This window comes from Dendroctonus ponderosae, unplaced genomic scaffold, assembly GCF_020466585.1.
Source record: "Dendroctonus ponderosae isolate FM_Combo_2020 unplaced genomic scaffold, Dpon_F_20191213v2 Dpon_F_20191213_6, whole genome shotgun sequence".
Classification (NCBI taxonomy): Eukaryota; Metazoa; Arthropoda; class Insecta; order Coleoptera; family Curculionidae; genus Dendroctonus; species Dendroctonus ponderosae.
The window spans coordinates 7,382,809-7,408,155 of record NW_026018814.1 but is presented as its reverse complement, the minus strand read 5'-3'; the positions used below and the strand labels follow the sequence as shown (position 1 = coordinate 7,408,155).

At 36.4% G+C, this 25,347-nt stretch overlaps 3 protein-coding genes and 1 non-coding gene across 4 annotated transcripts; 2 read left to right on the top strand and 2 right to left on the bottom strand.

Moving 5' to 3' along the window:
• Positions 1 to 1,355: 1,355 nt before the first annotated feature.
• On the bottom strand, positions 1,356 to 3,751 carry LOC109540528 (myrosinase 1). The gene is made up of 9 exons (XM_048667267.1): positions 3,651 to 3,751; positions 2,910 to 3,196; positions 2,644 to 2,852; positions 2,393 to 2,579; positions 2,247 to 2,341; positions 1,904 to 2,191; positions 1,712 to 1,828; positions 1,550 to 1,656; positions 1,356 to 1,495 (listed from the first exon to the last, which is right to left on the bottom strand). Exons 1-9 carry the CDS (start codon positions 3,686 to 3,688, stop codon positions 1,384 to 1,386), a joined length of 1,440 nt encoding a protein of 479 aa, XP_048523224.1. The 5' UTR covers positions 3,689 to 3,751; the 3' UTR covers positions 1,356 to 1,383.
• Positions 3,752 to 6,370: 2,619 nt separating this feature from the next.
• LOC109540526 (myrosinase 1) lies at positions 6,371 to 8,787 on the top strand. Its single transcript, XM_019908952.2, has 9 exons — positions 6,371 to 6,633; positions 6,710 to 6,990; positions 7,043 to 7,251; positions 7,320 to 7,506; positions 7,555 to 7,649; positions 7,914 to 8,201; positions 8,260 to 8,394; positions 8,450 to 8,556; positions 8,609 to 8,787. Exons 1-9 carry the CDS (start codon positions 6,590 to 6,592, stop codon positions 8,730 to 8,732), a joined length of 1,470 nt encoding a protein of 489 aa, XP_019764511.2. The 5' UTR covers positions 6,371 to 6,589; the 3' UTR covers positions 8,733 to 8,787.
• Positions 8,788 to 20,252: 11,465 nt separating this feature from the next.
• Trnaw-cca lies at positions 20,253 to 20,324 on the top strand. The gene has a single exon. It is a non-coding gene; the product is annotated as a tRNA-Trp (tRNA).
• Positions 20,325 to 22,420: 2,096 nt separating this feature from the next.
• LOC109540541 (beta-galactosidase-1-like protein 3) lies at positions 22,421 to 24,913 on the bottom strand. The gene is made up of 8 exons (XM_019908971.2): positions 24,620 to 24,913; positions 24,302 to 24,521; positions 24,027 to 24,247; positions 23,694 to 23,966; positions 23,258 to 23,638; positions 22,970 to 23,206; positions 22,711 to 22,908; positions 22,421 to 22,653 (listed from the first exon to the last, which is right to left on the bottom strand). The coding sequence occupies exons 1-8, from the start codon at positions 24,876 to 24,878 to the stop codon at positions 22,466 to 22,468; spliced, it is 1,977 nt and encodes a 658-aa protein (XP_019764530.2). The 5' UTR covers positions 24,879 to 24,913; the 3' UTR covers positions 22,421 to 22,465.
• Positions 24,914 to 25,347: the final 434 nt, after the last annotated feature.

The following is a 25,347-nucleotide window of genomic DNA, read 5'->3' as shown; positions in this document are numbered from 1 at the left end:
ATCGTCGAAAACAAGTCGCAAAAGTCACAACATTAAAACGCCCATAAAATTCCTTAATGTATTTGATTTATATCTCGTCCCAGATTAAACTGAGAGATAAGTGATAAGTTTTTTATTCCTTTTTTGGCCCGGAAAAATGAAATTGAAACTCGATTTTATTGGGCTGTTTGTTCCGGCTAACTTCGTCGTAAATAATAAAAAAGTGTCGCTCCATGATAAACAGGGCTTAGCGATCGCGCTAAACTTTACTAGGAGATATTGTTTTTTCTGTCTGAGTTCTGATCTTTTAAATTAGGCAAAGCACAGTGCCATAAAATGGGATAGACTGGATTAATTTATATAAGCGCAAATTGCTTATAATCGCTTGTCTGCATTTATTTTTTAATTCTACCCTCGAGGATTATCATTTAATGGGGTTTTATTTTTAACCACCGAAAAGAGTAGATTTACACATACAACATACAATTAATACTTGGGGGACGACTACATAATCTAGATCCATTTGAGGATTTAACGGCAGCATTATTTGAAAATCACACCGGGCTTTATTAGAAAAATATAGGAATTTTAAATTGACGATACTTTTAACTCTTTAGTTGAAATCATACATAAACAATCATAATGCTTAAACGTTTGCTTCATTCCCATCCATTTATGATCGATCGATCATGCTTTAATTTCGAGTTTGGACCTGAGATGACTTGGAAAGATTAGAAACCTGAGTTAAAACGTAGAATTGATCGAATAGAAGAAATTAAGCGGACCGATTAGGCGAATTAGCAACACTGAGGGCCACAAAAGAAACCGACCTGTAGTGATGATGTTTTTTCATTTCGACTGCTTTTCAAAGGGACCGTTTCGTGCCCGAAGAATCGACCTGCCATTCGTTAGAGTTTATTTAAGCTGGAATTAATGGTGTCTTTGATCGCTGCACAGTGTTAAGGGGGTTCGATTATGCCGTTTTAGTTCTATGTAAATTAGTGGCGGTTTTTTCTCGGTCTGTTGTCTTTTAATAACCCGTTTTTAATTTAGTTTAGTCGTCCTTCATCGAAAATATTCAATGTTACAGTGTTTTAACCAGCACCAGCAATCAACAGTTTGTACACTAAAACCATCATTTTTGAACTGGACGTTAAATGAAGATGCTTGAAGAAACGTGCAGTTCAAGCAGCATGAAGTGGAAAGCGAGCCATTGAAACTCACACTCCATCTGAACACTCAAAGAAACTTTGCTAAAGCATCATCATTTATGACTCGGGAGTTTTTTCCTTCAAAACTTTAGGTCAAACACTTTTATTACACTGGTAAATTGAAGGAATCTGTTAAAAAGGACTGCAAAAACAAAAATTCAGATCAAAACTTCGATTGCTCTAATATGCCTTCTTAATGGATTGATCTTGTTTCAATAAGATTCTTGTAATAATATGCTGAATCCTTTAGAGTCCTGGTCAAGTTTGTGCTGTCAAAGTCCACCTCGACCAATCCAAACTTGGACCTTTAAAGGAAAAATTTGGAAAAAAAATGTACAGTAAATCTCGAATTTTCTTACGTGTAGTAACTGTTCCACTCGAATGAGTCCAGTAAACTCCAGTACATGTATCCAGAAACGTTGACATCATCCAGGCACATAGAAACGCGCACCTGCTGCAGTTGTCCCTAAATTTCAAATATTTCACAGTTTGCAATTTATTAGTATAATTAAATGCTGAACCTGTATGAAACGAATTCTGTCTTGATCGGTCAAATTGCCTTTGTTGGAATATCCGTTTTCCGTTATGATAATTTCCGGATCGTTGTAATTATCCTTGATGTGTTTTAGAATCTTCCTCTGCTAGCTGGTGGATATATCTAAAACATCCTCAAATGCTACTAAAGAAAATAACCAATTTATTCAATTTCTCACCACAAAACCAACATTAGTCACAGGAAGAACGGTGTTTTCGACATATGTGACCTGCCTATCATTCTCCCATGTTAATTCATCACTGGGCTCTGCCAGTGTTACGTTATCAAAGCTGTAATTGTTGAGATAAAACAAGTCAAAAGATCCCCGTAATAGAGTGCGTTCATGAAAAGAAAAGCTCGGCAACCTGGACGAGGAAAAGTTTTGCGCTTTGCTTCTGTTAGCAACAATTTGCTTCATTTCCTCAGGATAGTCGCCAAATACTATGGGGTTCGCAAACCAGCCCAGCTGAAGGAACGATTTAGTTTCATCAGCGCACAAAATGATTGTCGATTATACTCACATCGAATAAATATGCTCTCTCAACTGCCTCAGCATCCTCACTGGAATTGGAGGCAGGTAGCTTTGGAGAGGCACTTATCACCATTCCCATTTTGCCTTTAAGAAAAATAAATCTTAAAATGCGTCCAAACTTTTAAGTGTTCCTACCTTGCTGGGTTTTCTTATACTTGCGTTGGTACAATCGATACGTTTTAGCGTGAGCGAGTAGCACATGATGGCCACAAAGGTACTCAAACACACCGCTAGGTAGTTCTGGAAAAAGCGCATCTCTAATCAGTTCGGGAATTTCCTGGCAAATTGATAAAGGTTCATTGATTGTGCCCCAAAGCTTCACCTGTACCCAGAAAAGTTCCGAATTGGGAAAAATTCACGGATTTATTTCTTAGAGAAAATATTACCCGGTCGCCAAACAGTTCAAAAGCCAAATCTGCGTAGTTGACAAAGTACTCTACTATTTTTGGATTCGTCCAGTCGCCAAGATAACTGAAAACGTATGGTGTATCCCAGTGGAAAAGAGTCACCAAGGGCTCGATTCCAACTTCCACTAGGGCGTCGATTAGATTATTGTAGTAGTCCACTCCAGCTTGATTGATATCATTTGTGAATCCTGCAAAGTAGTAAGTATTGTTCATCTTACAACCTTCGTCGCCTCAGTATCTAGAACCTTTTGGCAGTATCCTGGTCCACGAAATCGAAAATCTATAATGTGTAACTCCAATTTCCGCTAAAGCATCCACATCTTCCTGATACTTGTGATAGGAATCGCATGCAACATTTCCATTTTCCGATAGGTAAGTGTTGGCAAACCAATCCCACCAGCTTCGGCCTTTTCCATCATCTAAATAGCCGCCTTCCACCTGGTAAGCCGAAGAACCGGCTCCAAATTTGAAATCATCTGGAAATGTGGTGAGGTTGCAAGCTGCTGTCGAGTTTTCAGATGACGAACCGAGCCTGAAACGCAAAATACTGAAAGTTTGTTTGATTGGAAGTTTGTATACTGTTTGATTGAAAGATGGATTCATTCAAGTGGGTGTTAGGTGAAAATGCAGAATTGAAGCTATTTGATAAAAATTAATTCGTCATATATATAACGTGAAACGTGAAAATTAAATAATTATTTATCGAATTCGCAAATATTTATTAACCATGTTACAGCAAACCTGTCTTTAGTTCCAATTCTTAATTCGCGTGTCCTCTTTCTGGAAGAATCAGTTCATTTACAACTAGAAGACAAATACTATATTTATTAACGTGCACTGTTGATCAATTTTAGCAGCTTTTGCTCAAAAACTGAGGGAACTAGAAAATAGGAATTACTCTAAAAAGTAAAATAGTGATGAATAACAAACTTGGCTAGTGAGTAGGCGCTGATCGAGCAATTTGCTAAGAGTGTTCAAAATCTTACCCAATACCAGCAGTAAGAATTAAGAAGGTCAGCAACATGTTTCCTATCGTGCGCAGTGAATCGTGCTTTTTCCAGTACTACGCTGAGAACATTTTTTAGCTGCATAATATATAAACTTGAAAATCTGGATGTTTAATTAATTAATCTACTCATAATGTAGAAAAATAATGCTTTGTTCATGATACGTGGTTGGAAAGACTGTCGCGTGTTTGGATAAGACTTTTTATCAATCAAATAACACGCTGTTACTATGGCAAGCTTATGCAAAGAAATCTTATTTGCCCAGATCTCTTTCTGGAAAATGGTCCTCAATATCAAAATATTTATCGGTGGAAAGTGCGTTTGAACTGATTTGAACTTGAACTGAACACATTTACTCAATAGATTCCAACGTGTCCATGGTGAGCATTTATCAAAATCTACAGCACCAAACTATATGTATTGCTGTTGAAAATATTTTGACTATAAGAAGTGCTTTCCCCTTACTGGAGTATCTAGTATATTAATACCAAATGAAGCTATTTTGGAATGATCAGTTTTGAAGAATCAAATGTTTATCTAAAATCGGATACACCGATAAATACTTACGAAAATGACACAGGCTGAAAGATACGAGAGTTCTTTTAGAGAGAGAAAATAGGAAAACGGAACTGTTTGGAACAGAACTGGTAGAAACGCATGAAGTGAAATCCGTTATTATGGTACGATTTCGTTGTTATCATTAGGTATAGATATGAGAATATCGAAGACCAAAACTGCTTTGAACTAATAATAAATGTTTGGTTGAAAATTAAGTTGTGAGGTGCCCAATCGTGGTAAATGCTATTGAAACAAATGTTGGATGATCTGCAGTTGATCCGATCAAGCCAAAATTCGATATTTTGCGGCTCATTTCTATTTATTTTATGTGCTTATTTAAAAAAAAATAAGTCATAAATTGGCCCTTGAAGCCATTGAAGCCATTGATGAAGAATGGTAGCTTCTACTACACCACTAAAACTGTGTCAATTATTTTTTTCTAAAATCTTTTATCTAGACTTACACGACAATAACTTTTTACAGTAGTTGTAAGCCGCTCATTGTAGCACTAGTAATGTAAAGTATTTTTCTTAAAAGGAAAGCAACAGAGAAATTCTGTAAGCAGTTTCGGTTTATAATAGCAGAAAGTGGTGATATAAAGTCACCCAGCGCCTCCACTCTTTGCTTGAAGACAATTCGTCCGTGCGAAACGCATATTCGCATGCTCCCATTTTATAACCTTTTTATCGGTGCATTTGTGCGAACAATGCGCATTTTATAATATTTACTATATTTAAAGAGTTTGTTAATTGATAAGAATGCCGTTTTGATTGTCGTTGCGTAAAATAGTTGGATTGAGGGGATTAAAATTAATGTTTATATGAACAAATGGGTTAGTTAACGTACTAAATATATGCGATAGTGAGTTGTATAAAATGCGCTTATGCTCTCTTACGTATTGTACTTCAAAGTAAATATTTATTTCACACTTTAAGACTCTTATTGAAAACAACTATAAGACAATATAAAATGTGATTATAATAATGAATCCTTTAATAGTGAAATTATGCTCATATTGGGTGTTACAATTTACCCCATCTAGTTACAATCCATCTAAGTGGGTACGACCTGATTCACACTCATCGCTAAAAGAACGCGATTGAAAGGCTTTTATCCAAAACATTAAAAAAATCGCCTACAATCAGATTTCATTTTACTTACTATTCACTTACTGCTTGGCTTTTCTTTCCTATGACCGTTTTGACTCCCCGGTATGTAGAAAAACTGTTATCATTTTCTACTACCTATTTCTAATTGTGTTTATATACTAAATGATCGAAATTTATATTACCGATATTACCACTAGCGTACTATAAAAAGACATAAAGATAAGTAGCATGCATTAACTGATGCTTTTATGGAAAGAACCAATTTAAGTTTTAAATTTTATTTTTTAGATAAATTGGTGGGTGTAAGCATCCCAATAAAAATACGCATTGTCTGATATTCAAAGCAAAATTTAAAAATCTTAGCAGACTTTCTGGCTTTGTTAGTTTCATTGCATTGACTGGGCACCATCCATGTTTTTTATGAGCCCAACTGTACTACTGGGATTAGCAAATTTCTTCTCCAGACTGGCAGAGTGCGTTTGTTCTAGAAGGAAGCGTAAACTCGTTTGGGCGAAATAAGCCGGGCTTTCAGTCTGGTCAATAAAATAAAACATAACTTTCCAAAGTAAGCCTACAAAGGAAAGCAAATTTCATGAAAGGCTTCGGGTCAATCCTTAGATGGTCGCCTATAAATCAGACGAAGGCGAAGTAACGCAGAGCCCTCGCTTCGCCATATATAACACCCCAAACAAATTAAAAAGATATCCGGCAGTTTCGGAAAAGGTTCAAATGTGGGGATAAATAAGAATTTGTTGGTGTATAAGACGCATAAAAATTCACTCGGCAAAAAATATAAATATATTTGTGCCAGGCTGTATTTCGAAACCCGCCCCAAGGGAAATGCACATCTATTCTATGGGATTGGGTCGTTTAGTTGATCTGCTGGAATTTAGTAACTGAGGGTGGTAAATCGCATTTAGTTCCGTACATTTTTGCGGCTTTTTGCGCTTAAAAGAGTATGCTGGCGGTACTGACAGTTAATTTTTATACTATTGTACTTTAGCCTTCAAACCGATGGCCGATTTTGAATGGGACATTTATAGAACAAAACGTATTTTGCTTAGTCACGCGTATAGGCCGCTGAAATTTGTTTAAATCGCAGATCTTTATGATTATGTTTTCATTTAATAAACGTAATCCTTCTAAATCACATTTTACGATATTCTGCTAATAAAAAAATCTCATTGTTAGATCATTGCATTTCTGTCTCATTTATTAAACAACAATGAGCTTAGTGAATGCTTGCTAGCCATGGTGAAAATTTTCGTTGTATTGCTACTAATTTTCGAAATACGGTAAGACAAACATACATCCAAATAAATTGTGCAGTTTTGTTGGCCATTCAAGGTTTAGTCAGAGTTTATCTTTCAGACATTCAGAAGCCGAAAATTCCTCCACATGTTCTCTTACATCGTTTCCTGCAGATTTTAAATTTGCCACCGCATCCTCTGCTTACCAGGTGGAAGGTGGTTACTTGGATGATGGAAAAGGGCGTAATTGGTGGGACTGGTTTGCCAACATTTACCTAAAGGCAAATGGAAACAACGCCAGCAATTCCTATCATAAATATCTGGATGATGTGAATGCGTTAAAGGATATTGGAGTGGACTATTACAGGTTTTCTTTGTCTTGGACCAGAATATTGCCCAAGGGTTGTGGCTGACTAGGAAATGTTTCCAGGCTGAATAACACCAAAGTTTTTAGGATTTCGATATGAAGTCAATGAGGCCGGAGTGGAATATTACAATAATCTCATCAATGCCCTATTGGAAGCCGGAATTGAGCCCTTGGTGACAATTTTTCACTGGGACACGCCCTACACATTCAGTTATGTTGGAGAGTGGGCTAATCCCAAAATAGTGGACTACTTTGTCGATTTTGCTGATTTGGCTTTCGAATTGTTTGGAGACAGGGTATATTAGTTGTCTTGAATAGTATTGATCCCTCTTGATTCTGAACGTTTTGTGATTTCCCTCTCAAGGTGAAACTTTGGGCTACAATTAATGAACCGAGAACGTTTTGCCAGGATGTTCCCAATACAATAACAGAATATTTTTTCACTGAACTTCCACTGGGAATCTACGAATATCTTTGTGGTCATCACGTGCTACTGGCTCATGCCAAAACTTACCGACTGTATGAAAGTAAATACCAGAAAATGCAAAATGGTAAATATATATACAATGTGTTGAGTGGCTTTTTGAAAAAGCTTTTAGGAAAGATAGGGATTGTGCTAAATTTGGACGAAAATGTGCCATACTCCAATTCTACGGAGGATGATGAGGCTGCCGAAAGAGCGAATTTATTCGATGTAAGTTGCGGCAAAATTGACTGGCCATTCATTCTATCACCAATCAAAATTTTCAAATTGAACATTACATCAAATTCAGAACATTTTAGTTGAAATAATGGGTAATCTTCTAATTAAACAAACATTGTTATCTATCATCGCTGGTGATTAGAATTACCACCTATTTTGCTGGAAACTTGTTGGAAAACGCCCGAATTTTCTATACTACATTCGAGAATATATTTCACCTGGATCCCTTTTGCAAAATCAGCTATTTTTCTTTAGTTAGGCTGGTTAGCTAATCCCATTGTATACGGCGATTACCCCCAAGACCTCAAGAACCTTTTAGCTAATAAAAGCGCAGCTCAAAATTTCTCAAGCTCGAGATTACCGAAGTTCTCCTGCTTGGAACGTCGCATTTTAAAGGGCACATTCGACCTGTTTTTTCTGAATCATTATTCCGTTAATCATGTCACTCCTGCCCCGTACACCAATGAACTATCTTGGGAGAATGATCGACAAGTAACCCGTATGGAAAATATCGACCTACCGCAGAGTAATATCGGATTTGTGGTGAGCATTTTTTTACGCTTGGAAGAAAAGCTTGGAAAGTACATGATATGCTTTTAAGCTGCATGCACCAGCATTGAGAAGCGTGCTGAAGCATATTAAGGACACTTATGGCGACCCAGAGATTTTTATTACGGAAAATGGATATTCTAGTGATGGAAATTTGACCGATTGGGATCGGATCCAGTTTATCCAGGTGCTGTATTTAGTGCTATTGTTTCAGAAGGAAGATTGAAGAATGTTCGTTGCAGGACTCTTTGGAGCAGGTGCGACTTTCCATGTGTGCAGATGGGGTTAATGTTGTAGGCTACACTTACTGGAGTTTGCTGGATTCGTTCGAATGGAACAGCTACTATAAGTAGGATTTTCAACCAATGTTTTGTGCACATTTGAATTTGGAACGTTCATAGGGCAAAGTTTGGGCTGGTTCATGTCGACTTCGACAGCAGCAACTTCACAAGAACGCTAAGGGATTCAGCTTATTATTATCGAAATCTCATCCAAACTCGCTTGATTAATGCCACTGTTGGCTGAATTTTTAGGTGTTTTGAAGAAAATCTATTAGATGGGAAACGGGGCCTCATTTGCAGCTAATAGTTTTACTTAAATTCCCAACTTCTAATAAAAAAACATCCATTCCATAAACATCGTACCTAAACCCGACTAAAGCAAACGTTCAACACACACAGACAAAGTCTAGATGTTATTGAAATAAATGTCCCAGACACGTACTTGGAGAATGAAAAATGCGACCACTTAGAAGACGGAGTTCATTACCCCTCGGACCACTTCAATTATTGTTTGAACCACCAAGCCCGTTCATAAATTATATCTGTGGATGAAGGGCGTTAGTGGCTATCCAGACGCTTCGAAGGGACTAAACTGCTTCGTCGTGCTTGATTTATATGTAGGTGAGGTTTGGTGACACCGATCTTTAGCTGAAAAGCGACGCAAAACGACGAAATATTCTAGTGGCTTTCAGTAGCGGATCTTTTCATGTTTCCTAATAGCTTCCAGGTGGAGAACTACAGATATAATAGATTAAAATTTAATTGAAAATACACATAAATAAAGAGGTTTCATTAAACTGAACAATATCAGGTTTGATCAAAGGGAACAATCAAATGAATTGAAAGTCTGTAAAAGCCGCAAAGCTGAAGCTAAAAGAATCAAACTTCCTCACCTGCCAGCGATTGATTTATCGCTTAACTTTGCTTCTATGCGGTGTCCAAGCCGGAATCGTTTATGAAGGGCCCACAGCGGGACTCATTTTAAAGTGGCCCCACTAAATGTTTTTAATTTGAATTTTTAATCGGTTACCTTAACAAGGATGATAAATTTCATGGCCTAGCCAGGGCCCAAAGGGTAGGTTTAATGTTGCACGGTCTGGGAATTTTCTTAGAATTGGCCATAAATCACATAAAATTATGTTTGATTAAAGCATTTTTTTTCAAGTTAATGTTGCTATTTTTCGTTCAATATAATGAGGTTTCTGAGTAGTACTTGCCCTGATAAGGTTCTTGATTAAATTGCATCGCTCACAAGGAGCGACAAAAACATTTTTATTATCAATATAAGTTAAGTGTGTTTTCGCCTTCGGTATAAATCACTTGATTTCATTGCGATCCTATTATAGATCAATGTGTTTCAGTTTGAGCAAATAATTGGAACTTATCACGACACGAAATTGTGATTTTCCAATAAACAATTAGAGCATGTTAATTATGATGATGAATCGTTTACCGATTAATAGAAATATGAGATGCGTTTAGATTGAATGGGTTTGTTTGTCGTATTTAATTGCCAGCACTAAACAGGAATATGTCCTTTAATTTAATTTGTCCAGTTCCTTTGGCTATTCAAACCATCTTCATCAAACTAATTAACTATTAATTTTTCAAACGCTAATTTTATTTGACTAGCCACATTTGCAAAATTAAGTGCGACTGTAAATCTTTTGCCTAATCAAAATGTTGAATAAAAATGAGCTTTTCTGCAAAATTCTGCAGTTTTCAATCGTACTAAATCTCTATCTTCTCATTATGGACAAAGCAAATGATAACTCCTGCTCGATCACTTGTTCGTTTCCACAGGAAAAAATCCATAAGCTAAGCCAATTTAACGGCAAATATTCGCAAGAAATCCAGCCCTAATATATATTGCGAGCAATAAAGTTTCCTCATTGTTATAAAGAAATATTTGACTGGCGTAATTTACAATTCAGACGCAGTAGAATTCTAACACAGTTATCGTAAGTTAAAGTGTAATATTCGCAAAAAGTTTATATTACACTGCTACGAGAATAGAATTTTAGAGTTTGCCGTGCTTCCCTATAAGATATTACTTCTATGGCTTGGAAAGAAGTATTTTATTCCAAGATATTATTATATATATATTCTCAACTTTAGTAGGAATCTGAATATGGAATCACTGTTATTTGGCTGCTGGTTGCTGTTATTACATTTTATATAGATCTGCAAGGTTCTTCGCAAATTGCAATTTTTTCTCTGGATAGTTGATTGCAACCCCCACTAGAACGGTGAACGCCCTCAATCAGAGTTTGTCAGCGAATTTGTCTTTACAACCATTCCCCGGTTCAATTAAATCCGTTCAAAGGTCAGAGCAGCCCTTCTTAAGCGTCTCCAAGCCCTTATCGTCAAACTACACATTAATAAAGCCCTAGAACACTTCTGACCTTTCGAAGGTGGCAATTTATCACTGGTGATCGTAGCAGTTTATTTACCGTCGATAACAAAAGATGGGTGAAACACCTGAGGACCGTCTCAATTCTCCATATAATAGCTATTCACATGGGAAAGCCGCGTATTTTGTATAAAAATCTCATAACAATAACTCCCCAATAGGTTTTGTATTCACATCTTGTTCTTAAGCCGGTGATAAAGTGAGTATATTATTATCTCTGCGGGATTTACGCTAGTTTTAAGAGCGGTTTTCAAATTAGAATTAACAGGCGCTTGCTTTAATAACTTAATTTTTATTTTACTGCCGCGCGCTTTAGTGCTCACATATAAGTTTTATTGAGATTGTTTTACCAGCCGGAAATTGACCATCGGTTGAAATAATTGGTCCTTACGGTATTTCAATAGTTATAGCTATAGATAATGCTAAATTTTGCATCCCCAGGCCAAGAAAATTGCAAGCGTCTCAGCTGGCAGGAGGATTCCTAAAAGGCGGGGTAAGTGAACAAACATTGCTACCGATTCACATTAGCACTCAAATACCCTCATTACTCACATTATACCAACATAATAATTACCATATTAAAGTAAACTAACATCACGCTGAACTCTCACGTACATAATCACAACACTTAGTTAAATATCTACGATGGGGAACAAACTAGGCACATTTGTGTGCAACATAAATGGAAAACACATAGAGCGCTCCTATTTACCATAATTAGCAATCTATTCTCTTCCCGCCGCTAATATTAAAGCCCAAGAGTGTCAGAAACGTCTTCACCGTAGGTGTTCTAATTATTAATTGCCAGCTAGATTAACAAGCGCAGTTGTTTCTGAAAAAGTCTTCTTCGATGAAAACTCCCAAGCAGCTTAATCTGAAAGTTTCAATACTAGCCAATAATATGATGGACACATAAGCGCTCAGCAGATAACTGTTCTTATAAGAATAGCGAAAATATAACAACTCAGTGATGCAGAAGCGAAGATAACCGTTTGAGTGGCTGAGTTAGTGGCTGGCCGTAGACAAATGGTATTATGTTCGGATGATTTCTTCTCCAAACCCTTTAAGTGAAAAGTCGTTTGAGAGAGTTGAGAGATATTATCGTTTTTTTCTTGTGAAAATAATTAATCACTTCAGTAAGCATAAGCTGGAGTTCAAAATTGTTCTGTAATTTTCAGACAATACAAACGAGTTCCTGTTGTTTTGATTGTAAAAGTAAAACGGCCAAGAAAATTTTGTCTCCATTATCAAAAAAGCCTCGAAATCAGCAGCAGCATGATGCACCTTCTTGTTTACGCACGGTTTTAAGTTTTTTTATATACTTAATCTTCATTTCTCTATTATTCTAATGCTCTGTTAAACCTCCATGAGCTTTTATTTATTTTAATAAAGCTCGGTTTTAAATAGAATTATTTCTGCTCAGTTACGGGCAGATTAAATGGAACTATTTACATCACTGAACAAAGAGTCTATATAAAATATCAGATCGCAATTATGTACAAATATTTATATTAGTCGTCTATGTTTAATTTGTTTTTAAGACTCTACTGAGGTTCGCAAAATTGTTGAAGCTTGAAAGTTAAGCGAATGATTAAAAATCCTATTGGTGTCGATAAATGTTAGTAAATCCTGAAATTGCCAATTAAATCCTCTAAGAGTGGCGTCTGCATTGTTTACCGACAAGGAAAATCAGTAAATAAAACCAACTTTGTACATGGACCAAACATTACTAGCCAACGATCAAATTTTTCCAAAGAAAACATTTTGTCAAAGAATGTTTAAATTTCCTTAATTGACAAATGTTTGACTGAAATTGAAAATCTATAATTAAAACCAAATGAAAATAACTCAATGACAAACTGTTTGATTTCATTTATTCCGGGACTTTAACATAAATTCAACATTGAAACGTCATCTCCAAAACTACAAATACAATTATAAGCAAAATTTCAAAAGTAAAAAATTATGACAAAATTAAAAATTCAAAATACTCCCTTTATAAAAATATAAAATTTGTATAGGGAAAACAAGACAATTAAATATCCACCACTCATAAAGAAAAACAAATAATTTTATAGATCATATAATTCTCAACTTGCATTTGATAATTGCCACAAAATTCGACAAAAAAAAAGGTGCTTCAACAAATTTCGGCAAGAAACTATTAACAAAACCATGTAAAGTTAAGGAAGATGCATTCATTTATAGAGCAAGAGAATTGTGTTCTTCTCTTGATGTTCATTTAATTTCAGCGCTACATGGTTTCTTATGCTAAAATTTGAATTAGATCAAAGAAACATACATTTGAATTTAATGTAATTTGATTAACTGACATACAAAAGTTACTTTTTAATCTTTGTATTTTAAATAATGTGATTTAAGTGGGGGCGAAAAATTGACAATTTGAAATAAAACGAAAAGTTAAAAGAAATTTTAACAGATTTGTATTAATTGAGCCCTGTTTATCAATTTATTAGAATGTTCGTTTTTAATTTCTATACAAATTTAAATTTTGCTTGAGCATACAAGCAAAGCATATCAGCTTGAGTATACATAAGTGTCAAAGAATTCCCTCTAGATGATATTTCGTTATTACCTTTTGATTAAAAATTCGTTTTTAATGTGACATTTGCTGTGTCTTTATGATTTAGGAAAAACACTCAACAATAAGATTTTGACAACCAATTTTGTCCGAAAAAAAGAAGATTTTTGCTTCTATTTCTGACCAAGGCAGGCATAACATTTTGTATGTTCAAGGTGGACTTACTTTCAAATTAAATTTTGAGATGTTGAACGTTTATCAGAAGATAGCCATTCGTGGCCAACAAAGTTTTATCGTTCCTCCCTAATTCGACGTTATTTTGTTAGCAGCGTAAGCGCTCCTTCCCCATAACAACTTTATCGGGATGTCCTGCTCCATTGTACTTTCCAAGATTTATGCACTTTTTCCCACCAATCTTAAAGTGCCCAGATCAGTGCTGCTTAGAACTGCAAACACCACAATGTCATAAATAAACTCCCCATCTGCCGTGTCTCGTTCAAAACCGAACAAAATAAGTAGATAGCGTTTTCATGTCGTGCCGGCATATCTTGCAAGATTAGTAGTTCAGAATCGTATTACTTGATGCCAGAATTCGGTAATACAAGACACGGTTTCTTAAAATAGTAATGAGGGAGCCGCTTCTGCTACGTATCCGATCCGATCTAATTTGTTTCGGATCAAGACTATGACACTATGGGGGTTAATTCTATTGCTTTTCGCTTTTGGATCATGTTTTTTGGGCATCGCTTATGGAAAAAATTACTTTCGCTCTATCAAAATCACATCTTGAATAATTAACCGCATATGAATCGCACTGTTGGGATCTGAGCTCTCGGATAGTGCACAACCTAAATCGAAAGCCAGCGTTTCGCTGTAATAAAGAAACTTAGTCAATTAGTCCACAACTTAGTTCTATAATTAAATAATTTGTTGCCAGTTTAGTTTCTATTACCTTTTGGATTAAATCCTGTTGTTTTTCATGGAAGCAACCTAAAATTTCTTCATGTAATGGAAATTAGAAAGCGGAGTTGCCATAATTTTTTGCAATTTTTATTAGAATTGTTATGAAACTTTTTTTGTCATTTTTAGAATCTAAAGATGGTGAAAACGTCAAGTTTTTGCCTGCTTTAGTTTGCAAGTTATCCATTTTTAAATGAGGAAGCGCAGTTGAGTACACACTTCCATTTTGAGGCCCTGTTTTAACAAGGTGGCAAAAAGCAAATTTCAAAGTGGTTTTAAAGAAACTTGCGGCGTCTTTAGAGAGATTTAGATCCTCTAAGGATACTGAACATTTCACACCCAGTTGCCTTAGTTTAGAATATCAAAAAGGAAAACGCACAGTTGGATACAAAGACAGTTGGATACAAGTTGGATACGCGTCCAATAGGACAGCGGTATTTACTAAGCTAGCAAAACTAAGCATTTTAGTTGATTTTCGTTAGACTTTCAGTATCTTCCGCGTCGGTCATCGGCTAATGATGGTGAAGATTGCAAGTTACTACTTACTTTGCTTTAACTATGCGAATGTTTAAGAGAGGGCGGAGTTAGATACGAACATCCATTTTGAGAGCGACGTTTGTTCCACTGGGAAAAGACAGAATGGCGCGATTTTTAAAAAACTTGTAGTGTTTTTAGACTGACCCGTTTTCTAAGGATGGTAAAAGTTTCAAGTGCCTACTTAATTTCGTTCAGAAGATCCGAATGTTTAAACGAAAGAGCGCAGTTAGATAGAAACATCGATTTTCAGAGCGATGTTTGCTACACTGACAAAAAGCTGGATGATAACTTGCTGGGTTTTTAGAGTGAAGTATCTTCTAAAGATGATAAGAGTTTCAAATTCTTACTTTCTTTGCTTCAGAAGATGGTAATGTTTAAATGAAAGAGCGCAGTTAGATAAAATGGCTATTTTGAGAGCGATGTTTGCTACACTCACAAAATGCAGACAAAATTCAATTTGCTATTCGCTTTAGTTTGAAAAATGCAGATTTTTTACACGACAAAGTATGACCTACCCCAAGGTTTCAGCACAACTTTTTTGCGAAAGAAAAGGGCGTTTGTTGTGCCGAAGCGTTCGTTCACGACACTGACTGAATGGCAAAAGTTACCAAAGGCGTAAAATTTAGACTATTTTTCGCGTCGAAGCCAGTGTCGTGCTCGAATCGGCAATCTTGAAATTAAACAGACTTCAACACGTTTGTCCTACAAAAGCTATTTTAATCACTAATTTTGAGCATCTAATTACGAGTCAAAATAAACGTTAAGATACTTGTCCGCAAACAAGAACGATGATTGCTATTTACAGCGAAGAATGAGCAGTCGATTCTATTGAATAGTATCTAATTAGAAGGCTCCAAAGGAGTGAGCTTGATTGTCGATCCAAAATTGAGCCAGATCTTTACATGGGGAGTGGCCCGAAATGGTAATTGAGGATGGCGATAATGGCAATGTTAAGGAGGGTCTAAACTCCATAGTTAATTGACTTGTAATAGTGTGTAATAATATGGTTACGTAATAATTGAAGGGGCCTCATGGAGAACATCAATACTAGCCAGTTACAGTTTGTTTCCATTTGTGTGCAGAAAAATACAAACCTAAATTTTCCCACTGATTTAACATGTAGATTTACTATGTAGACCTATAAAGTGGAAAAATCTAAAAGTTGTCATGCATAAACCTCGAACGATATGTCGGCGCGAGATTTATGAAGTACGTTCCTGAAACTTCTGATACTTGCGGAAGCATTAAAAATGTTGCTCGGAATTTTACAACTTCAACGTTAAGATTGATGCCAATAGGAAAGACGTAAAGCATCGAAGATATTTCGCGTTTCCAGTTCGATCGAAAGTGCTTTTTATGCAACTTTCAGTTCAGCTAAGTTCCATTATTTCGCATCGATTAATATCCACGAGACCATTAATGTTAAGTCCAGACTGCGAATTATTATGCGAACCAGCCTGATTATTCGATGGAAAATAAAATGTTTTATGAATCTAAATGTTGATAAATGGCAGTACGCCCTTGTCAATAAAATCGCTTCCAAATGCCTAATTCATTTAGTAGATAACCCAAAGCGAATTGGCGCTGTACACCTACATTTGTCAATGGATCCGAAGCCATTAATCAGTTTGAGTAATACCTTGTTGCTGAAGCGAATCACCCGAAGCTTCGACTGAATTCATGTAAATAAATATGCAGCAACCAACTCCGATTCTGTTATCGTATATCAAAGGATTTCGATTGTTCCGATTTAAAAAGAAAACGCGCTTTTTATTTATTTTATGGCAATGGAATATTAGAAAACTCAAAAGTGTAAACTGGCAATAACTTGAATGTATGCCACAGCTAGAAGTAGCCAATAGGGGCAAGGACTTCAAAGACATCAATTTAAAGGGACAAAATCGACGCGGCAGAATAGCTGCGATTTATTGAATTTTACACAATTCATGAACAAAAAGCGACTAAATAGTTGAAATCAATACAAACGCACAGACAAGGGCGGTTTCGTAAACAGCATAAACTTTCTGTTAAATTTTTCGTTTCTTCGACGAACTGGTTTGTGAAAACCATATTCCCCCAACAAACAAAATCGTTTAGCCTTCCATTCTAACCAACAGCAATTAACAAGCCTTTTCCCCGATAAATCCCCATCTACTGCAAACTATTGTAATTGTTATCCACTCTGCAAGTGGGGAAAATAGAACAAAATTGAATTCAATCTTCCTTAATTCCACTTTCATCGGATGCATCGTCTAAAAATATCATCAAATTTGAATAATCCCACTATATAAATGCATCAGCCGACGCACTAAAGGTTCAATAGTTTGTTGAAAATAAGTGTCTTAATATTGAATTTTGTAAACACTGAATTTAACATGAGCCGCGTGTGTAAATCAGTATCTATTAATTAAACGTTTCGGTTTGTCCTTATTTAGTTGCGCCTGACATAAATATCGTTATAATTGTTTCGGACTGGTGAATTATGTTAATACAACCTTTTTTCAAATAGCTAAAGTTAGTTTGTTTATTTAATTAATTAAGTTATTAAGTTCTGACCCAATCTGCATTTTAAATGCTTTCAGATTTCTTTTGAATCAGCTCCTCAGTCTTAAGTTACAGAACATAGAATACAGATAGTTGATTAAAAAAAACTTTGAATTTCATAGTTCCACTTTATGTGTATTTATGGACCTTTTTCTGCATGTCTGGTTCAATAATTTGTTCCATTTGTCGTCCTGTGTCACTTTTCATTTTATGCAAATTAATTCGACTTTTTTCTTTCAGCCAATGTGTTTATCATGGTCGGAACAATAGAGGCATGAAAACAGATTAACTGAACATGGTAAGTCGATTTTCTTTATTAATAATCCCCTAGGGGTTGAAGAAATATAGCCAGCCACCGTGTTGCTTAATTAAGTAAACATTCCAACAAAAGGGCCGCCGCTTTGTTTTGTCAACATTTTCCGAATTACACCTCACGCACCAAATATAAAACCTGGATAAAGCTCGAAACACCCCTTTTCCAGAGACTTTTCTGTCAGGTGGAAAATAAGAAGCTTAAATTACTTTCACATAATTAACTGAGAAAAGGGACCGCTTGACACTTTGCACCCCAATTTTAATACGCCGACCATCGCAAATGGGCTTTTTTCACAGCTGAATTTAAACGAAGGAAAGAATGTGTCATTAATTAACAATCAAACAATGTATAAAATGTGGCATCAATTATCCAGGACGTTTGCAATACAAATTAAGTGCAGACAAGTTCGCTTTCGTCTAGCTTTCACTGGCTTTTCACGAAATGCTCCCTCGGACACGAAATAATTTATTTCTTTTCATGACAGGCAATAATTTATATGTCGACTAAATTTGTAAAGAGAAATATAGTTTAGAGACATCATAAATGGACAGAAAAACAGTTGCCGGTTTTTATTCGGATATGCGAGGGTTTTTTGTTTCGGTTTGATAAATGCGTCTTAGCAGTTTATTTGCTGTCAAATGTTAACAGAATTTAAAATTATATTTTCAAAGCGTTAAAGTATATTTGAGGAACTTGTATTGTTGTTTTACGTATTTTATGGCTATGTAAACATTTTCCAGAAGAATTTATTAAAAATATTAACTGGATTCTTGCATTAATTTACAGCCAATGACAATGTTTAGCATAATTAAATTTAAAACGCCTTTGATACAGTTACATAACTAGGTAAACTGCGAATTTTCAGGATTTTTAAACGCGGTCCGAATTGTCAATGTGAAATAAATCGGGACTACCTGCTGGCCAATGGGATTTTTTGTATTCTTACAATGCTCCTCCTACCTGAAATTATGTTTAGCAAATAATTTTGGGATACTTTGACAAAGAAACCCAATAGAAAAAAATCTAGTACTTAGGGATAAAAGGTTGTTTTGGCTGTTGCCTGAAAACTTTCCATATCTAGTGAAATTTTACAGCTACACAATGATTTTCCAGAATTGTTTTTATATTCTCGTCGAACGTCCAACACTCTTTAGCTCAACATTTTTTAGCAGATTTTCAATCTGAGTAACCTGGAAGAAGGTAAATTTTCAAATTTCAAACGCATCTTCAACAGCACAATTTTTACTTAATTTCTGTTATGTTAATACTTTGCCAAAAATTGGTTTTGGATTTTTTCTCCTGAACTTCAACATTTTTTTTAAAAGGACGTGAGGTAGAAACTATCAATGAACCGTTACTATATTCGTTTTCTATGATTTTTTCTATCAAAGCTTATCCATCTGCACCATAAATTGTTGTTTGCATTCCACACTGAAAAGAGTCGATTTTGTGTCAGCTTTTGCAAATGTTTGATAGAAAGTCGGAAGCAAAGACAAGACGTCAATAATATACGAGTATTGAAACTGTAATCTATTATCCTCCGTTTATTCTTCAAACCATCCCCAAGTTTCCAATTACAAGTGCTCTTATGTCGCGTAAATGGAAACACAAACCCCCCGCTGGATTACCATAATTAGTAATCTGTTTTCTGTCGAGAACTAATATTAACCAGAGAGGGTGACAGGAACGTTTTCTATTTTATGTCAGTGAATCTAATACTGTTTAATTAAAGTTTGAGGGAAAATTGACGATTACATTTTGCCCCATCAACGTTGCGAATAAAAACGGTCGCAAAGGTATAATAAATAAGATTTCGTGCACAAACATTGGTGGTCCGGCTGGACGACTTGAACGAACCCATTTGCAACTCTCTCTCAAACTAATGGAACCTGACAAAAACACAAAATATTGATAAATGCATCGTATCAATTTTAAAAACTCTCAAGCGTTGGCCAACTTCAAGTGGTCATTTATATTTGAAATTTTTGCACTGCGGACTTCCACATAAACAGCAGTAAACATGCCATAAAAACCGCTTTAAAATTGATCGACTACCATGGATTTTCGCGATTTAGAGTGGAAAGCTTTTCGATGTTTTGCCCATGGAAATTTCGAGTGGACAAAGTGCTCAGGTTTTACGGAAGCTTCATAAATGTTTTGAAACGTCACTTACCCATGAAACTGTGCTTATTTTGCGTGCAAGTTTTGCGTACTAACCTGCATATTTATTGCGGTAATAACCAGTTAAGTACAGGTAAAAGTACCTACCTGCTTTGTGAATGCAGGAAACCGTTGCAAGGTCGCAAATGAGCAGAAAACTTGTATGAAATGTGCAGTTTACTATCACTCGAGGGCTATCAGTTAAGATAACGGTAAATTGATAAAGTAATTATACAGACTTTTATAAAATATAAAATTATTGATAAGTCTGGTATAATTATAAACACAGTATGACTCCGTGGCGCAACGGTAGCGCGTCTGACTCCAGATCAGAAGGTTGCGTGTTCAAATCACGTCGGGGTCAGAAAACATTTTTGCCTGGTAGAACAAGCATCAATTTTTGCAAACATATTTACATTTTGCCGCAAATTACCTAGAATTGTTCATAACTTGCAATTTCATTATTGGACGGAACAAAATCGGTTTCAGCAGGAATTTTTTTTGGTTTGATCGCTTGTGTTCTGATCTGATCCAGGCGTTCAATGATCCTAAATAAGGTCCTCAAAATGCGAGATTTTCGGAGGTCAGCGTGCACGTTTTGAAGGTCTGTTAACTATGCTGAGAGCATGAATTTGTTTTGAGGCTTTGAACTTGCCAAATTTTAATTATAATTTTACTTCTAAATCAACATTAATCATGTTTCAAAATGGTTTCAAGTTCAGGGATTATTTGGAAAACTTGGCAATATTATGCCACCTAAAATATGTTTTATACAGAAAGTGAGGTTGAAATGCAATGAAATAGGTTGCAAACACACATGGGGCCATTTCAAAATAATAGTGATTAACAGGTTAAAGGGGTAATTTTTCCTGATTTAAAAAATTAGTGGTCCGTTTAGGCCACGAAAAATTATCCCTTTAATTGAATATTTTCGGACGCTAAAGGATCTTCAGGTGTTATCTTTAAAAAATCGAACCGACTAACTTGACTGCACATTATGAACCCTTTGTGAGATCTAAAAGGGTCTAAACTGGCAAAATTTGCTTCCATTTCTTTAGATGTTAGGCATTTCTGTGAAACGCCAAACAGTTAAAAGTTTGTCCAAAAAGAAATTTCAGGTACCTCAAAGAAGGGAAAGTTCAAATTGAAACTTCAATAGCTTCATACCAAAATCAAGCTTAAACAATGTTTTTTCAAAATGGTTCTTTGGACAGATACAAAATTTGCAGTTCTTTTCAAGGTGTCGATTGGTTTCACGATTCTGTTTCAATGCGGCACTCGAGTATCGAGTCACATAAAAACGCGATACAAAAAACTTTGCACAGAAAAAAAATTATAAAAATATTAAATGCATTTACAGACTTCATGGAAAATCAGATTTTGCCATGGGAAATAAATTGGTTTGGTAAAATTTCACCGCCCGACAGTTACAAGAAATTTATTAGCAACTAAAATTGGTGTTTATTTTTGCCGAAGCTTTTCGAAGCAAAATTGTATGCCTGAAAACTTCTCAGTTTAAATTTTAATTATACTTCGTTATTATTCTTGCAACACAGTTTTTCAAATTTCACCCTGTATATATTATTCACAATGAATCAATTAATCGTCTCTAATCAATCACGACGGTTTCTTGCTCCATTTTCTCTTAAAACAGTTTTATTATATAAACAGCACGGCACAAAATAGCCGCGCAGCTGATTTATTAACCGCTCCAAACGAAGTGAAATAAACTGCGAAGATTAACATTCAGCTGCTCGCAAGCTATATTTACCTTAAAAACCAATTTGCATATTTTATAATATAGAACGCACCATAAAGTCCTTTATTTTGCATAGAAATGCGAGAATTGTATTTTTTTGCTCCGTCTCTTTTGGAGGCTTTTTTTAATTATTATTATTGCGTTACGTCTCGCGGTGTTGTTTTTCACCGTCAAAGCAACAGTGTTGTAAATGTTTAATGGGCTTTTGAGGAAATGACGTCGGTATTTTGACTTGGTCTTAGCCAATGGTATTAGCGGAACATTTTTTTTGGCCAGCTCGACACTTACCAATCTTCGCCTCTAAACCTCAACAGTGTTCTCAGATTCAGATCTCTAATCTGAAATGGATGTACCTGCCCCAATGCGATTGCTAAAATTTAATATTAATATAAAAGAGATATTTTCGGAGAACCCAGCGGAATTTTAAAAAGCTTAATCTATTTAAATCCCACGTCTTTTTCCGTAGTCAATCCAAATATTTTCCCGGTTAGTTTAATGAGAGCAGGTAAACTTTCCGGCTATATTCATTTAGTTGGCTACTTCTTAAAGTTTAAATTCAATTAGCGTCCTTTTTAACAAGTGCCGTCCTTTCGAATCTTGGAAGGAAAATTTTCCGAGCAAACTTTCGTTGACGGCGTCGACTAATTTGTTTGCTTTTTTCGCAATCTTGATGGGTATCGCTTAAATAATAACCAGCAAACTCCAAACCAAACACTTTATGATAGGGTTAATTAATTAAAATGTGCTCAAGTCGGATTGATGAAAATTTGCTCGTCCGTATACGCAATCAGGCCATCAGCTGGCGCACTGAAATGTTCGAAGAAAATTATGCTGTTGTCGCCGTTGACTAGAAATGGTGCTGGAAGATACAGAGCAAATTGTGGCCCGATGGCTGCATATCGGCCCAAAGCAAATCCGTTGACGAATACCATTCCTGAAACAAAACAAAATGAGCCATGGGCAAACGATTACTTTTTGGCGTTGCTCCAACCTTTGCCCCAGCCTCTTGTATCAATATAAGTATCTCTGGGCTCTTCAAGAATTGACAAAGTTGCCTTGTACATTCCTGGACCTGAAGATTCAGTACTGAACTCAGACCATCCTTTCAGTTCATTTATCCATTGCTTCTTCAGTTCCAGAGGCACAACTTCCCAATCGTAGATGTTTCTTTGATTGATAGTTACGTTTCCTTAAATTGTTTTCCATAAGTGCGACTCTTGCCCTTGCAAGCGGTAAAAAGAAGCAAATACCTTGCCATAACCCTTTGAAAGTGTGATTATATTGATAAATCCCAGCTCCATGCACTCGTCCCATATTCTCCACCAATAGGGTGATTGTTGATTGAAATTTCGGTTCTTCGTTGATTTGCACTGAAGAGTCTTTGAGCCTCCAGTAGCCGAAGCCATCCAAATCGGCCAAGGAGCTTAATTTTGTCGGCGCCACTAGATCTCCATCAACCAGAACCAGGACAGTGTCGCAAACATTACCTGCCAACTAATCATTTACAGGCTCTTGGATTCAGCCAAAGATCTTCCCACCTTCAATAGTCAACACTGAATTTTCCTCCAAATCCACGTTGTCCTTCTGGTAGACGATGTATCCATTGTTCTGCCCTGATCCATCGTTGATGTCTAGCATCTCCATGGGGAGCAGTTGCTCGCTTCGAATGGATATAGGAGAATTTTCTTCCAGCAGAGTTCTTAATGGGAGAAACTGCTCAATTCGCGAGCTTTCGTAGGCCAGAGGCTCGATATATTCGGGAGCTTCTGGTGTGAAAGTCTGAACTGGATTGTCTGCGGCCACCAGCTCCTTGACTATGAAGTATTTGTTGCGATATCCTCCGCTTTCGCTAATGGGGGCGTCGTAGTCGTAGCTGGTTGTTATTGCAGTGTATCCAGAATTATCCATTAAGTCATTGTCTGGAATTTGACTATTACCACTCAAAGCTCAGTGAACTCAGGAGAAAAATTCTACCTAGATTTGCTCCATTATTGAACCAGAAGTTCGTCCCTCCATGGAACATGTATGCGTTGAAGGAGGCATTTTTGCTGAAAATGTCCTCCAGAACCCTTCGGGAGTCTTCATCGGACTTAACGGAGTGCTCGCCCCCCACATTGTCAAACCAACCTATCCAATACTCCATTACCATTAACGGCCTGCCTGGTTGAAACTCCTCCAGTTTATTCAGCTGATTTACCGCATTATCTCCGAAATTCGCTGTTTGAAACAGCTCCCCCGGCAATGTACCTGATTGATTGTTGAAAAACTGAAAATCGATTTGAGTATTGGTTTCATTATTGGTCCTACCCGAAGTTCCTTTCCACAGTGGACTATCCGCACTAGTCAAAAGTTCCACTATGCCATTTTTTAGGAACAGCTGGCGCAATTCCTCCATGTAAACCTTGTCTGGCTGAAAAGCCGCTCCATTTTCCAAATTGCCGTATTCATTCTCCACTTGGAAAGCGATCACTGGGCCTCCTAGTTGAAACTGAAAGGCTGCTAGAAGAGTCAAAACAAGATTGAAGAATCTGCAAGAAGTTGTTAATCGTATGAGAGAAACAGAGTTTTGAGGGTTATCCAACCTTGTGACAAACTTCATATAATTTTCCTCTGATGTCCGAAATCCCATGGGTTTTTCCCGCAACAGCCAGCTGGGGAATCCTCCCGAGTTGTACTCGGAGCAAATATAGGGGCCTGTTCTTAATATAACAAACAAATCCTCTTCTTTGGCTGCGTTCAAAAATTCCTCCAGATGCAGGAAGTCTTCAAACTCCGAGCCTCCTTCGCCGAAATCGAATTTACCTTTGCAACAGTAAAAATTAACTCTTCAGCTTGCTATATAGTCGCTGGGAAGAAGAATGCAGTGGGTTTCTTCAGAAATTCCTGCAAACGCCGCTTACCATTTTCCGGTTCATGCAGGTTCCATGGAACGTACGTTTCTACAGTATTCAAACCGGCAGCCCTAATCTTCCTCAAGCGGTCCCTCCAGTATGGTCGGGGTACTCGAAAGTAGTGCATTGCACCACTGTAAATCTTAATCAGCTTATCATTGAGGGTGAAAAAGCTCTGGTTGGCATTGAGTCCCGAGTTTATTCCTGTAGAAGTGTAATACTCGTAATTGGTGGGCAAAGAAGCCGTAAAACCTGCCGATAGAGCCATTGTCGAATTGAAACTAATTTATTATTTTAACTATTTAATTAAAAAGGCGAGTTATCTGTGCACTTGTACACAGTGGGAATTTCCGTACACTTGCGCCTTTATCTTGTTGTTTTCAAAAATCAAGTACCTGCTACGTGGATGAATACTTTTTAGTCCAATTAATCACGTTGAGAGTTTGTGCTGAATGTATGTTTTCAATAAAGATTCGGCTGCAATATCTCATTTGAAGATCCTGGAAAAACGCGAATCAAAAACCTCTCAAAAAATAATTAAGAGCACTTAGGCTCGTTAAGAGCGGGCCTGTCCGAGCCACTATAAATACAAGTAAGAACTTATGAATTATAGCTTTAAGCATACACGAGACTTCCATGAAAAGGCTTGTAATAACTCATTGTCAACCCATCTGCTACATTTTCTGAAGTGGCAACTTTTTTGCTCTTTTCTATATTCGCTCGCAATATCCTTCGGT

Coding starts and splice junctions, on each gene's coding strand:
- LOC109540528 (XM_048667267.1), bottom strand. CDS start 3,688: ATGTTGCTGACCTTCTTAATTCTTACTGCTGGTATTGG. Junction 2,342..2,392: donor GTATAAGAAAACCCAGCAAG/GTAGGAACACTT, acceptor TTTTTCTTAAAG/GCAAAATGGGAATGGTGATA. Junction 1,496..1,549: donor GAGTGGAACAGTTACTACAC/GTAAGAAAATTC, acceptor TTTCCTTTAAAG/GTCCAAGTTTGGATTGGTCG.
- LOC109540526 (XM_019908952.2), top strand. CDS start 6,590: ATGGTGAAAATTTTCGTTGTATTGCTACTAATTTTCGAAATACG. Junction 7,507..7,554: donor ATACCAGAAAATGCAAAATG/GTAAATATATAT, acceptor AAAAGCTTTTAG/GAAAGATAGGGATTGTGCTA. Junction 8,395..8,449: donor ATCGGATCCAGTTTATCCAG/GTGCTGTATTTA, acceptor TGTTCGTTGCAG/GACTCTTTGGAGCAGGTGCG.
- LOC109540541 (XM_019908971.2), bottom strand. CDS start 24,878: ATGGCTCTATCGGCAGGTTTTACGGCTTCTTTGCCCACCAATTACGAG. Junction 24,248..24,301: donor TATATGAAGTTTGTCACAAG/GTTGGATAACCC, acceptor AACTTCTTGCAG/ATTCTTCAATCTTGTTTTGA. Junction 22,654..22,710: donor TACAAGAGGCTGGGGCAAAG/GTTGGAGCAACG, acceptor GTTTTGTTTCAG/GAATGGTATTCGTCAACGGA.